Source organism: Mauremys mutica, chromosome 5 (genome assembly GCF_020497125.1).
Source record: "Mauremys mutica isolate MM-2020 ecotype Southern chromosome 5, ASM2049712v1, whole genome shotgun sequence".
Taxonomy (NCBI): domain Eukaryota; kingdom Metazoa; phylum Chordata; order Testudines; family Geoemydidae; genus Mauremys; species Mauremys mutica.
The window spans coordinates 101,340,295-101,355,893 of record NC_059076.1 but is presented as its reverse complement, the minus strand read 5'-3'; the positions used below and the strand labels follow the sequence as shown (position 1 = coordinate 101,355,893).

The following is a 15,599-nucleotide window of genomic DNA, read 5'->3' as shown; positions in this document are numbered from 1 at the left end:
TTCTTTTGTTTGTCATTTTTACGGTGGAAATATTTGTAATCAAAAGTAATATTAAGTGAGCACTGTACACTTTGTATTCTATGTTGTAATTGAAATAAATATATTTGAAAATGTAGAAAAACATCTAAAATATTTAATAAATTTCAGTTGGTATTTATTGTTTAACACTACGATTAAAACTGCGATTAATAGTGATTAATTTTTTTAGTTGCGATTAATTTTTTAGAGTTAATCGCGTGAGTTAACTGTGATTAATTGACAGCCTTAATCTAAATATTTCAGTTTGTTGAACCAAATCAAACTGGTTTGGTTTTGGAGTAGTTTCACATTAATCTGTATCCTGCTCAGTTGTGGTGTCTCACGGGAGTAACAGTTTGGGAGTGTGATGCATCATGGGAAAAGTAGTTTTATTAGGAAGAAAATGGGAACATATGGGACATGGAAGCTCAGGCAGATTCACTTGAATGTGGAACTAATCCAAAACAAAACGTTTTGACAAACTGGAATATTTAGATTTGGGTCAGCCTAACCAAAAATGAAACATTTAGTTTAGTTGAGAACATAGTAACTCCTGGGTATTTTGGGGTAAACTGGCACTAGTGCCCCAGCTGACTGGGCATTTCTGTAACCTAAGCTTGTCTTACTGCATTGAGGTCCCTAAAACATATCTTTTGAAGATTATTTTTATTTTATTGTAAGGCTGTAGAAATAATCCCCTGGATAAAACATAACAAAAAAATCTGTCATCTCTTTGCACTTTTTTAATACAAATTTTGGTGGTCTGGGATTTTAGATGCAGTGTGTCCTTAAGGTTCAATATGTTTTCCTGATTTCCATTTTTGAGATAATTATCTTTCTAAAAATATTTGCTGTAACCAGAGTTGCTCCCAGTCACATTTGATATTTGCTCATAATATATCACATATGTTATATGCGTAATTGTAAGAATTACATAAATTTAAAAAGCTTCACCTTTGTGATATGTACTACAGTAGTTACCATTTTACAAATATTTTCTCTTCTAATAATCCTAAAGGCTAGGTGGAAATCTGAATAAGCAGAGATAAATATTTTAATCTGGTCTCCCCTCTGATGTTCCTTAATAATAGATTGTACCTGGTTTAGGACCAGTGCATTAATGCATTCTAAACTCTCTTGTGGTTATAACTGAGTATATCTATAACCAAAACAACATTTAGCTAAATTGGCAGGTATACTTGCAATTAATTAATGTAATTAACTGTAATGATTTTTTCTAAATGTTTTGAATATTTTTGTGCAAAATATAACAGTTGCATTGGATATTTATTTCTAATTTAAACTACTTCAAAACTTTAGGATTAAAAACTAATAGCAGGATTTAAAATGTAAGTTTAATTTTTGAAGTACCTGCCATGTTCTGCTGAGGTGCTTATTACAAATATGAAGTTTTATATAATGAATTGGATTCATAGTAAAATGGTCAGATAACTGAGAGAGAAATATTACATATGCACTACAGAGGTAAAACTATAATTTTATTTTGGAATCATATTGATAAATGATATTTATACTAAGAATTGTTCTAGCTATGACAATGTTATGCTTTCTAAAATATTCTTCAAATGACTTTCAGCAGCTGATATCTGCTGTTAGTCACAGCATTGTGTGGTGTTTGTGAAATATCACTGAAATATTTATCTGGCTATGTTGCTGCATTGCTTGAACCACTGGTGTCCTCTAGTGGAATTATACAGCAGCATCAACTAGGTTAAACTATTCAGTGTGCATTAACTACATACTTGTAATCACAAAAGTTAAAATAGAGGGGAATAATTTAAAACCTACTATATGAATGCAGCTCTTATTTTTTCATGTGTCTGTTTTTTAAAAAAGAAATTAAGACCAAGAAATGATCAGAAAGAGAATGAGTTGATTATCTCTATTCTAAGAAACATGTATGAAGAAAAACAGAAGGATCATGTTCACATTGGGGAAGCAAAGCAGGTATGTGAGCCTTCATTTAAAAAAATAGTCTTTTTCCTCTCCTACTAACTTCTCAATGGTGAATTTCCATCTTTGTATTTAATGTAAAATTAACACCGAACTGAAAGCCCACTTTGCTCTTTCCTGGTGGGATATTTATTATTTAACATGTTTTTACAGTAGGACCTAAGAGCCAACCAAGAGTGGGGTCCCATTGGGCCAGGCACTGTGCAAACACAGTACAAAGACACGCCTTGCCCCAAAGGGCTTACAATCTAAATAAACAAGACAGACACAGGGTTTGGGGGAAGGGGTAGAACACAGAAGCAGAGTGAACAATGAGTTGGCAGCAAATGTCATTTTAGCCCCATGACTTTTTGGGGGGTGAGTTTACTTAGGAGGGGATATTCTAAATAGAAAGAAAGTGAAGTGGAGGGAGACAGGGCAGAGAAAGCCAGGGGAAGGAGGGGCAGGTGTTCAGTGAAGCCGAAGTGGAATCGCTGAGGAAGGGAGAGCTGGAGGGTTGAAGCAACAGCCACTCAGCAGTGGGCAGAGAAAGTCCAGTCAGAATATACTTGTATCCCATGTGCTAATAGAAAGGGAGGAAAGAATATCAACCCTTATGTTTGGGGCATAAGAAAACGACTAGTGGCACTGTCTGCTGTGGAGTCTCTTGCACCTTCCTCTGAAGTATCTGGTACTGGCTGGCACCAGTCTAGCTGGACCACTGGTTTGGCAGTTAGTCTGTTCTATATCCACTGTATTGAGAAGATAAGAAAACATTCGTATGAAAATACTACATTCTGTCACAGTTACTAATTACAGCTGAAACCTATATGTGTAATTTCAAAAAGACTCAGCTCTCATTTTCTGGCTCCCTGTCAGTCTCAGTCGAGTTCAATGATGAATCAGGCCCACTGGAATTTATCCTGAGGAAGGACTGCTGGGCTTGCCTGGTAATGTGGGGGATAGTTCTTTGTTTGTGTGGAAATATCATTGAGGCTGATGCAAACAGAGGTTGTTGTTAAACATTGCTGCAAAACTGACAGAGGAGACAGCGTTCTTCACTTGAGAAAGGAAGGACAAAACTACTGTTCAGTCTTTAAGGCTTTGTCTACACTAGCACTTTTGTCAATCAGGGGTGTGAAAACAACACCCCCCAACTGACAAAAGTTGCACTGACAAGAGCACCGGTGTGGACAGTGCTATGTCGGCGGGAGACACTTTCCTCCTGACATAGCTACTGCCGCTCATTAGGAGTGGTTTAATTATGCTGGCAGAGACCTCTTTCCTGCCAGCATAGAGCGGCTACACAGGAGATCTTGCAGCTGTGCCGCTCTGAGATCCGTAGTGTAGACATAGCCAAAAAAGCTGAAGGAGCTGGGAGGTAACCAACCTCACATGCAATATGGCTAGAAAAGAATGTGGGCAGATTGCCCTTCAAATGCATGTATCATGACCCGGTATCTCCCCCGTCTCGCCAGATTTAGCACTTCCCCCTCTGGTGGTGGCAAGGCCTGGGGTAAATCAGCCCAGCTCTGGACAGTGGTTGTCTTCCCTCTCTGTGTTTACTTGTCAGTATTTTCAATGTAAGCCTCTGGGCAGGCCCAAGGTGGGTCTCCTCCACCAAGCAAAAGGAAAAAAAAATTACAAACAGATTTCCCTGCCCCCTCGCTGCTGCAGTGTGTGTGTTGTCATGTTGTTGGCCCCGGGGTGTCAGTCCTTCCCCTAAACAGACACTTAGGGTTAGTTATTTGCCCTATGGGGAGGAAAGCAGCCTCTCACCCTGGAGACGCCTATCTCCCTACTGCCACTAGCCTTGCAGCAGCTTGTCTCTCCTCCTTCTCTCTCACCAGAGGAGGGGTTAAAAAGAGACTAGTGATTTTGAATGTCTCAGTTTTGGGGTGCCCAACTTGAAATATCTTAAAGGGGCCTGATTTTATAGAAAAGGCTGAGCACCACCCTTTTGAAAACCAGTCCCCTTTAAGGTGACTCAGTCTGGTCACCCCAAACCAGTAGTCACTTTTGAAAATCTTGGTCAACATTTCTTTCAGTATCTAGCAATAGCAGGAAATGTACTGGAATGCCTGCTCCAGGCAGTCTCCTCCTGCTGGCTAGGTACACAGTGAACACACTGGAGGGTCAGATTCATTGAAGTCCCTACATGCAGTTGCCTCGAACTCTGCTCCCTCTAAGTATTCAGACTTAAAGCATGAAGTAATTGGAGAGGCATCACCCACTTTTTTGTGACTAGCTCTGTGTTTAATCTCTTATCCTTTTATTGCTTATTGGTTAATTATTAGCATTACTGAGAAAGCAGGAAGAAAGCTTCACATTCTTGTTTTCTGATTTACTGTTTTTGTCAACTCTCCAGTCATTTACGTGTCTGACCAGATATGTGTGGGCTTAGAAAGAGCAGTGTGGGCTGAGGTAGGACAGGAGGAAATAGTGTTTGGGGTTTTTTGTTAACAGATGTGAAATATTTTCATTTGGGATTAGTGCCAATTATTTTTATCAAATAGTTTCAGATTCAAAACAGTTGGAAAGTGGGTTTTTAAGGCGGAAGATGATGTCTTAATATAAAAACTGTGTGATTTTAATGCTGCTGAGACATGCTGTAGTCTGTTTCTTCAGCCCCTGAAGCCAAAAAATAATAATCAGACTCTTGTAAAGATGCCAAAGTTCTAGTAGCAAACTTGATTTGCCTCTCACCCAACCATTCTTCTTAGTAGAAAATGTCATATCTACTTCGATCTTTTATCTTCAGAGCTCTGGAACATCTCTCAAAGATGAATAACCCAAACACCCTGAATTTTTTTGCATTCTCTCCTGCATTGCTACTCACACTTGCTTTCTGGGTGAGGAATCCTACTCAAGTTCTCTGTTAAATTGGAAGAATTTAAATTTAAACAGCTGCAAGAGATTTCATAGAACATTAATATTTTTTGAACCAAAAAGTCTTTTTGAAACAAGTATTTTTCACCAGAAAACTGCAAGGTCTTTTTGACTAAATGGCTTGCTATGTAGGGTTGAGGAGAGTTGAGTTAGAGGGAAAAGATTGAATTCTTTGTTTTGGGGATTGGAAATAGGATGTAGCGTCATTTTGTTGGAACTGTCAACAGCCTGGATTGGTAATGACCAGAACTTACTGCTGCCTGACAGCTGTCCACTTTTCCATGTGATATCAACTGGTCTAATGCATTCACATCTCTGATACTGTTACCACTGTGTATATCTGGCACTATTGTTGGCAGCCTCAGGAGAAAAGTTCAAGATTTAATGGACACAGAGAATTACTCTTTGGTCCATATAGTTGAGAAGACTAGGTTAGGTTTGAGGCACAACATTTATCCCTCCATTCCCACTTCTGTGGTGCTATACCCGTTCTGTGTTCAGTTTCCAGAGCTGTCCGACTTTCACAAGCACTAAAATTGAGCTTAAACTTTGAACTAAAAAAAAATAAATCAGCTGTGAGTTGACTGTCATCCATAATATGGAAGTGTTCCTAGTGGTGCTATATATAGGCAAGAGTTAAATATTGAATGTCTTCCTGGACCTCAGTGTACCCTGCTTTCAAAGGAATGGAGTTGGGGGAGTGGTATATGTTCTTGCAGCTAACTCACTCAAAGTCCTAGGAGACAATTACCATGAAAAATAAAATAAATAAACTGGTCAAGTCTAATCTGAGGTGTTAAGATAAATAATTCCCCATGATATCCTGAATCTGTTCCTCTTTTACTTACAGATGATATAATTGTGCTCTGCCATTGAGGTAAACATGTGAAGAGACATATTTTTGTTATGAAATACAATATTCCTGGTGCTCACTATACTTCACTTAACAAATAAATGTCATTTGGAAAAGAGATTCCTAGATCTAGCAGTAGGTTAACTCAATAAGCTTCAGCACTGTTATGTCAGTAGAAACACAATGCATGTGAGGATTCAGAGCTTAGTATAGCTTTGGTTTAGAAAAGCTTGGAAATGTGCTACTAAGATGTCAAAAATCTTTCAGTGAGTTTTTGTTCTGTACAACCCTGTATTTTACACCTGCTTTCTTAAATATTATAGGCTTCACAGCCTTGTGGAGAGACTACTGGAAATGAGATGCCAAGCAGTGCTCCCAGGTTCAGACTAGATATGTTGAAGAGCAAAGCTAAACGGTCACTAACAGAATCATTAGAAAGTATCTTGTCACGGGTAGGTATCGTCATTTGTATTGACTTTTTTTGAGTGATAGACACACAGTCTACATCTACTTTTGTTTTCTTCCAGGAAAAATTGTTGAACAATTATTTAAAGAGAGATCTAGAAATACGTAGGTGAACTTGGGCTTTGTAATGAAAATCATACCTTTCTAAGACTGAAGAAAAGAACAAATTAGTGGATAAAGAAGCAGTAAATATTATTTTTATGTGGACTTTTCAAAAACATCACAAGAGGCTTAAGGGAAACTAAGCAGTTATGACATTAGCAAGAAAATTCTCTCATGGATTTAGAAACTGGTTAAGAGAAATAGAAAAATCTGTTCAATTTTTAACATAAGGAAATTAATAGTGGGGTGACCAAAGACCCTTAATAAGGCAGATTTTTAAAATAATATTTATTAATGACATGGGTGTGTGGGGGGGTGAACAATATGGTGGCAAAAATCTGTAGATACCACAGAATTAATTGTAAATCAGGCCTAGAGAAGATTAGGAGGAACTTCAGAAGGAGCTTACAGAGATAGTTAGTTGGGCAATATGATGGAGGATGAAATTCAGTGTAAACAAGTGGCAGGTGATAAACATTGGAAGGAACTCTGAACCTTTACACACTGATGGTCTCTCAATTACCTGTAAACACACTGGACAAAGATCCAGATATGGTCAGATGGCTGGCAATATTTGCTCAATACACCGCAGCAGTTAAAAAAACAATAAGATATCTGGTTTTATTAGGATAAGAATGGAGAAAAATACTGAAAAGATTATAATGCCACCACTTAAACCTGTGGAATCCCTTTTCTCTGGATACTGTTTAATTTTGATCTCTAAAAGTAGAAAATGTCCAGAAAATGGTCTAACAAGAATGATTAGGGGCTTGCAAAGATTTCTGTATGAAGTGAGATTGAACGTTCAAGGCCGTTTAGTTTGGAGAGGTGATGGATAAAAGTTGACAAGATAAATTTTACAAAACAATGAATGGTAGAGAAGATTTATCATGGAGTGCCATTTATCCTTTCTCATAATACAAGGGCAAGGAGACATTCAGTTAAATTAAGGGCAGGTCTACTCTAGAAGTGTTTTGCCAATTTAGCTATCCCTGCATACTGGACTGCCAAAGTACTACTAACATGGATGCAGTTCATACTAGCAAAATTGCACTTTTACCAGCGTAGCTTATTACAGCTACCCACCCTGAAGCAAACTAAGCTCTCCCAGCAAAATCACAGTTTTGCCAGGATAACTGTCTACACTGGACATTTTTGCTTACAAATCACAATTCATCACTTCTCTGACCAACATAGCTATCCCAGCAAAAGTTTATCATATAGACTGGCCTAGGATGATAAAAGAAATGTGCCCTTACACGACATATGATAACATCTGAATAGCTCTGCCATAAAACCCTCTTGTGGACATTGCTATATCGGTGTAAAAGTGCCTGACTGGCATAAGCTATATTGGTACAAGTTGTGGATGGATATGTTGCACCAATATGATAATGGAGTGGAAAATGCACTTATAAAATTGGCAGATCACCCCGAGCAGGGAGGGGTTGCAGGCACTTTGGAGGACAGGTTTAGAATTCAAAGTGACCTTGACAAATTGGTGAATTGGTCTGAATTCAGCAAGATGAAATTCAGTTTAAGTACAAAGTACTACACTGGGGAATGAAAAATTAAATGCACAACTACAAAATGGGGAATAACTGTCTAAGTGATGGTACTGTTCAAAATTATCTGGGGGTTATAGTGGATCACAAATGGAATGTGTGTCAACAATGTGATGCAGTTGCAAAAAAGACTAACATTATTTTGGGGTGTATTAATGGGAAAGTCATATGTAAGACGAGGGAAGCAATTGTCCCACTCTACTTGGCACTGGTGAGACCTCAGCTGGAGTACTGTGTCCAGTTCTGGGTGCTACATGTTAGGAAATGTGTGGACAAATTGGACAGAGTCCAGAGGAGAGTGACAAAAATGATAAAAGGTTTAGAAAACCTGACCTGTGAGGAAAGGTTAAAAAAAACCTGGGAATGTTTAGTCTTGAGAAAAGATGACCGAGGGGGGGACCTGATAACCATCTTCAAATATGTTAAGAGCCGTTATAAAGAGGACAGTGATCAATTGTTCTCCATGTCCACAGAAGGTAGGACAAGAAATAATGGGCTTAAGTTAGATAATAGGGAAAACTTTCAAACTATCAGGGTAGTTAAGCTCTGAAATAGGCTTCCAAAGGAGATTGTGGAATCCCTTTTGTTGGAGGTTTTTAAGAACAGGTTCGACAAACACCTGTTAGGGTTGGTCTAGGTTTACTTGGTTCACAACCAACTCAGGTGTGCACTCCATATTAAAATGTATCTCAATCCCCTGAGCAATGGTATGATCATAAACCACATCCTTGGATATGAGACTACCACCCCACCCTGGAACCCCTATGGGCTATCATTAAACAATAACAACCCATACTCAATGGGTTCCACCAGGGCCAGCTCCAGCTTTTTTGCCACGCCAAGCGGCGAAGCAGGGGGGAAAAAAAAGAGAAAGCCGATCGGCGGCACTTCGGCGGCAGCTCAATCATGTTGCTCCATTCTTCGGTGGCAATTCGGCAGCGGATCCTTCGCTGCCACCGAAGACCCAGACGTGCCGCCCCTTTCCAGTGGCTGCCCCAGGCACCTGCATCCTTCGCTGGTGCCCGGAGCCAGCCCTGGGTTCCACATCCTGAAATAAATCTTTTCCAAATCCTCTCTTCATGCCTTCAAACAATGGAGATAGACCATAAAATGAATTTTCACATTAGGCTAAAGGAGGTGCTGTAATCATATTTGTAATTCAGTCTCAAGCACATGATTATTCAAACCCTTTCCACATATATATTTTTTAGGATATGATGCTGCCAACAGCAGTCCTGGCTGAAAAAAATAATAATTTGACCTGCATGAGTGTATTAATTACTAGGGTCCTTAAAATATTTGTGGCCTTCCTGAAGGAAGCACCTGTTTCTTGTGGAGAAGCAAGTTATTCTTAGGCATTTCAGGAAATTGAATTTGATACTGGCAGAATCAGTGATTTAACAGTTCCAGCAAGGATGTTCTGTTGGAATGCAATTTTTTGAGTTCTAATTCTGATTGCTTCATATACTTTATTTCTAAAGGGTAGTAAAGCCAGAGGTTCACTAGAAAGTTCTGGAAGTTTGGATTTGGACAGCTCCTTATCCAGTACATTAAGCAGCACAAGTAAAGTAAGTAATCACCATAATGATTGAATAAATTGAGAATCTTCCGATAACTTTTTTTGTAAAATTAGCTACAATCATGTGATGTGTAGGTGTAATCAGTCTATTTTAATGTCTTATATTTGTTATTTTTTCATGAATTCATGAATAAAAAATCCAATTGATTGTGTGGGAAGAAAAACAAAACACCAGACATGAAAAATGTAGCTATATGAATAATATGATACAATTTGGTGCTAAGAATGTGGGTTTTTTTTCTACCAAGGGGTGCTCTGGTCTTGCATTCTGGCCCAGAGGGCAGATCCTTAGTCCCATGCAGAGCCACATAGAAGTCAATGGTGCTTTGCCCATGATATCAGCTTGCAACATCAGGGCCTAAATTCTGCCTTCTGTTCACCCCATTCCTGCAGGCAACTTAAGAAATGTGGGTAACCTACTCAGGTGTGCACTCCACATTAAAATGCATCTAAATCCCCTGAGCAGTGATATGGTCATAAACCACATCCTTGGATATGAGACTACCACCCCACACTGGAACCCCTATGGGCTATCATTAAACAATAACCCATACTCAATGGGTTTCACATCCTGAAAGAAATCTTTTCCAAACCCTCTCTTCATGCCTTCAAACAATGCCCCCTCAACCTTGTCAAGCTAATCGTCAGAAACAAGCTCCCCACTGACTAGGACCCACCAAGTCAAAGAAGCACCAGTCCCTGCCATAACAGCAGATGCAAAACCTGTGGACATATTTCCACTGCTACAATGATCAATACTCGCCACAACACACCTTTTAAGATCCATGAGTCCTACACATTGCTATCACAGTTTGTGGTGTACCTCATCCAGTGCATTAAATGCCCCGATAATCACTATATGGGTGAAACCAGATAATTACTAATGGCAAGTCTACAAGAGCAATGGCAAGTACTTTTTGGCTGGTGTAGTTAATCCACCTCCCCGAGAGTCAGTAGGTATGTTAACGGGAGAAGCTCTCCCACTGACATAGTGCTGTCTACATTGGAAGGTTAGGTTGGTATAACTACACCGCTCATTGGGGGGGGGTATGAATTTTTCACACCCCTGAGCAACATAGTTATATTGATACAGGTCTGTAGTGAAGACCAGACCTAAGCTCTTGAATGAACTCACATAGAAAAATCATAAAAGACAAAAACACTGTATCACCCTTAGGCGATCACTTTTCACAAAACAAACACTCCACATCTGATCTTTTAGTCCTTGTCCTTAAAGGAAACCTGCACAACACATCAAAAACATGAGCCTGGGAGCTTAAATTCATACCTTTGCTAGACACTAAAAATCATTATCTAAATAAAGACAGTGGATTTATGGTTTATTACAACAATCTGAAACCCTCTAATCCCACCCCCCCCCTTTTTTTTTGTCCTGTGACTGCAGGGGTGTTAATGTGCCACTTCACATTGAATGGTCTCTCATAATGTGCTAATTACTTGTGCTAAACAATCTGCTCTACCTTGTTTAGCTGTGACACTCAGAGACTATGTCTGCACCGCACTTACATCAGTACAACTTTTGTCGGTCAGCGATGTGAAAAAAAAACACCCCTCTGACTGACAAAAGTTTTACCAAAGTGCTGGAGTGGACAGTGCTTTGCCCGCCAAGAGAGCTATCGCTCTTCTTTGGGGGTGATTTTATTTTGTCAGCAGGAGACCTCTCTCCTGCTGACAAAGAGCAGCTACACCGCGTATCTGACAGCGACACAGCTGCCTCTGTAAGATGTGCAGTGTAGACATAGCCTAAGTACCTTTCCCAGACCTGAAGAAGATCTCTGTGTACCTCGAAATCTTCTCTTTCACCAACTGAAGTTGGTCCAGTGAAAGATATTACCTCTCATCTTGTCTCTCTAATAAAGAAACAGCAATTTTGAGTTAACATGTTGAGAGATCATAATGGAATTTCTTATCCTGGCAGCTTCTCCAAGAGATGGGAACTGATATCTCCATGTTACTTTCTCTTTTTCAGAAATTTTAGGCATTTAGATTATAAACTATCTCTTTCCTGGTGCTAAGAAAAGATGGGGTTAATTTGGGCAATTATTCATTTTCTGAGATTGCAACAGTGAACATAAATGATGTGTCAGCTTCAGGACTGTTGATTCCAATGTGGTGATTAGTTAACACCACTGAAAGTAAATGCAACTTTTTGGATTTCAGTGGGAGTTGTACATTCACAAGGACTACAGAATTAAACTTCTAAATGTAAAGAATTTATATATTGATGGTATGGTTTGAGATTCTAGTAAAATAAGTTAAATATGAAGCAGAGAGGAAGGATGGTCTTGTGATATGGCCACTGACAAGTCAGGAGGCCTAAGGTCAGTTGTTGGTTCTGCCATAAGCTTCCTATGTGACCTTGAATAAGTCCTGACTTGAGTGGGTGACAGTTCCGCTCCTAGTGTGCCTATGCCTCAGTTCTCCATTACAGGTTTGTTGTGAAGATAAATTCATTATTTGTGATGAGCTCAGATATGATGGGCATAGGGTCAATATGAGTACCTAGATAGACTCATGCATCTGCATTTGTAATCATGGGTGATTTTTTTTTTTTAAAGAAAAAGATCCAATTCAGTTTTATGTTAAATCTTCAATGTAAGTGGATTCTGTGTAGTCTGAAATGCTTTCATGACAATAACATAACATATATATTCATTTGCCCCTTTCTTGTCTCAGGTTTTCCTCTTCAAGTATTGAGGATAACTACTATTCAGCCTTTTCCCCCTCTGTAAAGCATAAATATAATAGCATGTGTCTGCCTTGCTGATTAGTAATGAAACATTAAAGGTTAGGTCATTGTGTGAGATACCATGGCCTAAATGTTCAAACTATAGTGTCTAAAGTTAGGTATCTAAATAAGAGTTGTCTGACGTGGAGAATTGTTGAGCTTCCCCCAGCATGTTGGGAGATGCAGGTTCTCAACTGTATTTGAAAATCTCAGCCACTCTTATTTGGGTGCCTGAGTTTAGGCAGGAAAGCTTGTAAGCATTGGACTGTATGTGTTTTCAGGAAATGTTCAACTGGGACTAAAAGTAGTCTTCTTTAGAAATAAATGTCTTTGTAGCAGGAAGGAGATTTGTTTATTGTGTCAAAAATAGGCCTGGGATAGAGAACCTCACATTATTATTTATAAATCATATTTTACATGGGTAAATATTTTTATATTGCTAGGAACCATCTTTGTGTGAAAAAGAAGGCCCACTTCCAGAGACTCCTGCCAAAACCAATGGATCTGTGGGAGATCTCTCCAGTGACCCAGTTAGTCACCCCATCGAGCAGCCTGATAAATTATCTCAGCATGGCTTTCGCCGGCGAGCAAACACATTGAGTCACTTGCCTATCGAATACCAGGAATCTTTGGAACCAGTTGAAACATCACCATCTGTTCCACAAAGGAAACTTATGAGGTATCATTCAGTGAGCACAGAGACTCCTCACAAGCGAAAGTAAGACTCGTTTTAAAAGCAGGATATTGTTTGATAGATATTTGGGGCAAATTATGGGATGTTCATTGCATATCAGGTATGTTCACTTAGCAAAAGAGAAACATAATGCTTAGTGTTAGAGCAGTGTGTCATCCGCTTAAAACACATTATAGTTAAGAGCATCTTCTCTGCTCATTTGGTATCGTTCAAGGAGGAAGACGAAATATGAAACTTTCAATTCCACAGTAAGTGTCAGAAAGCCATTTTACTACACAAGCATGATATAAGTGGATGATGAGAGGTTAGTTTGCCTGTGCAACCAATGTAAAATAGTTCTTGCTGGGTGTATCTGAGAGCAGTCTAAATAATATTTGGTTCTTGTGGTGCCTCTCTATTTCATATTTATGAAGAGGAATCCTGTTTAAAAAATGATAAAATTCTCTAATCGGTGTCAGAGGACAGACTCCTGTCCAGTTTTAACCAGCCAGTGCAATAAAAGCAATTCTTGATTAAGCTGCAGAGTTTCACTGACAAAAATAAAATTTTAATAGTCTTCTTCAGATGTCCTCCTTTAAGGGCTTGCTTTTACACCCATGAAATCTCACTAAGCTTTATGGGACTTCCCCTCCACCACCCCTCTCCTTCCCTCTCTCTCTGGCTTTTTCCAGTTACTGTGGAAACATTCTTGTCTGTAGACTTCTGTTTCTCTGCCAGAACTGCTGGTTTACACAAGCTAGACAGTAGTAAATCTGTCTCTGTGCTGGCTCACTTTTCCTGCAGAAGGCAGAGTGGTAAAGGTAAATGCTTGAGATAGATGATGACAGTGAAAAAAGAGAATTTTGTTATTTAAAAGGAAACATAACCCAAGTTGCCTTTTTGTCCCTTCTTTGAACCTTTTTGTTCTTTAAATGCTAAATGGCTTTTGTGGTGCAATTTAGCACTTGTTGGTTTAACTTTACAAGTGCCTCCTTAAAACTTTCTACTTGCTTCTGCTTTCTCAGTTCATTCCTATTTTACTGTGGGACTATAGCTAAACGTTGAATATATGTTTAATTTCCTTTGCCATTCCTGTTTTGGTCCCATCCTAGGATGTCAGTGGGAGCAGCTGAGAGCACTTAATCCTCAAAGGATTGGGCTCTTAGTGGTATACTCCAGCAAGCTAATAAAAGCAAGAAGTACACAATGTTGGGAAAATGGAGCTCTCAGAAAAATTTGTAGGATAAAATTTTCAAAAGTGCCCAAGGGATTTAGGCCCAAATCCCAATAACTTTCAATGAGATTTAGATTACTAAATTACTTAGATTCCTTTGAAAAATCTTACCCCTGGTTTACAGGTAGTTTCCACAGTGCACGTAGACACCATCCTGCAAGATGCTGAGCATTTTGGCCCCAATCCGGTGAAGCACTGGAACATGTGTATAAATTTAGGCATGTGCTTAAGTACCCTGCTGAATCAGGGCCTGTAAGCAAACACTTCTGTACTTTGATGGATTAGGTTACAGTGCTCCGGGCCTTGCAGATAGAGCTGTAAATCAGAAATTTATGTAATTGTTACCTGGCAGTAGTAGGACATTTTAAAATGAGGCTAGATAAGCAATCTCATTTCATTTTTCTCTGTTTCTGAGATTTGTTCTCTCTCTCTTTCTTACCTCATCCCCCCCACATGGCTGGAATCTCACTGTTCAGTTTGAGCACATCTGTTGGCAAGTCTGAAAGCTGTTCTGGTCAATCTTCAGCTCCCTCTCCTCTAGCTCGTCTTAATCCCTCGGCCTCTTCACCCACTTTTTTAAAATATCTAAAGCATAATTCAAGCAGAGAACAATGTGCGCATGTTGCACAAAAGAGGTGAGATAGCAGCTGTATATAGTTTGGAGAATGTTTGTTTTATTGTACCATAAACACACAACACTGCATTATCCTTACTTACTATGTGCACAGTGACTGAATAATAATAATAATAATAATAATAATAAATAATAAATAAAAGCCTACCAGAAGGGATGTGTTTACAAGAGTTTAAATAAACTCTTCTCCTAATGCTTTGTAGCACTGTATTTTATCATAGGGCACTTGATCTAATTTTTCATTTTGACTGAATGAAATTACTTCAGGTGCTCTCACACACAGCTGATATGTTGGGGTCAGTTGCTCTTGTGATGAATCAGAAAGCAGCGCTGGTTAAACTGTGCCTGAAACTTAGATGCCAAGGACTCTCACACCTCTCTGTTTCTCCAGAATTTTTCAGTTTCACTCTCTGCCTTGTTCAAAGTAACACTGATACTGGTCCCTTCTCCTTGTGATTGAAAAGGGGAGAGGGAGAAAGTGACTTGCTAAGTGTTGGAAATTTGACCAGGTGAAAAGGATAATAAAAGTCTGACTTGTGGAGAGTCATTTAGCACCATAGAATATCAGGGTTGGAAGGGAGGTCATCTAGTCCAATCCCCTGCTCAAAGCAGGACCAATCCCCCACTAAATCCCCAAATGGCCCCTTCAAGGATTGAATTCACATTTCTGGGTTTAGCAGGCCAATGCTCAAGTCACTGAGCTTTTCCTCCCACACCATCAAGTGATAGTTTGATATTCTTGCCCTTATAGCCAAAGCATTTGTGGAGAGAAACATTACAGACAGGGCTACTCACTCTGCCATTCCACCTTATGGTCAGAAGACCAGCTGCTCCCTAAAACTAGAGATGGGTGAAATTTTTTGGATGAATAATTTATTCACCAAA

General features: G+C 39.2%; 1 protein-coding gene across 6 annotated transcripts in view; it reads left to right on the top strand.

The window, feature by feature from the left end:
- The window catches only part of TBC1D1 (TBC1 domain family member 1), a 192,101-nt gene that overhangs the window by 99,099 nt on the left and 77,403 nt on the right, over window positions 1-15,599 (top strand). For all 6 annotated transcript variants that reach the window (XM_045018773.1, XM_045018774.1, XM_045018778.1 and 3 more), the window contains 4 exons: window positions 1,876-1,986; window positions 6,037-6,165; window positions 9,327-9,413; window positions 12,617-12,891. In XM_045018773.1, the coding sequence (XP_044874708.1) occupies window positions 1,876-1,986; window positions 6,037-6,165; window positions 9,327-9,413; window positions 12,617-12,891 (602 nt within the window). The remainder of the gene's footprint in view (window positions 1-1,875; window positions 1,987-6,036; window positions 6,166-9,326; window positions 9,414-12,616; window positions 12,892-15,599) is intronic.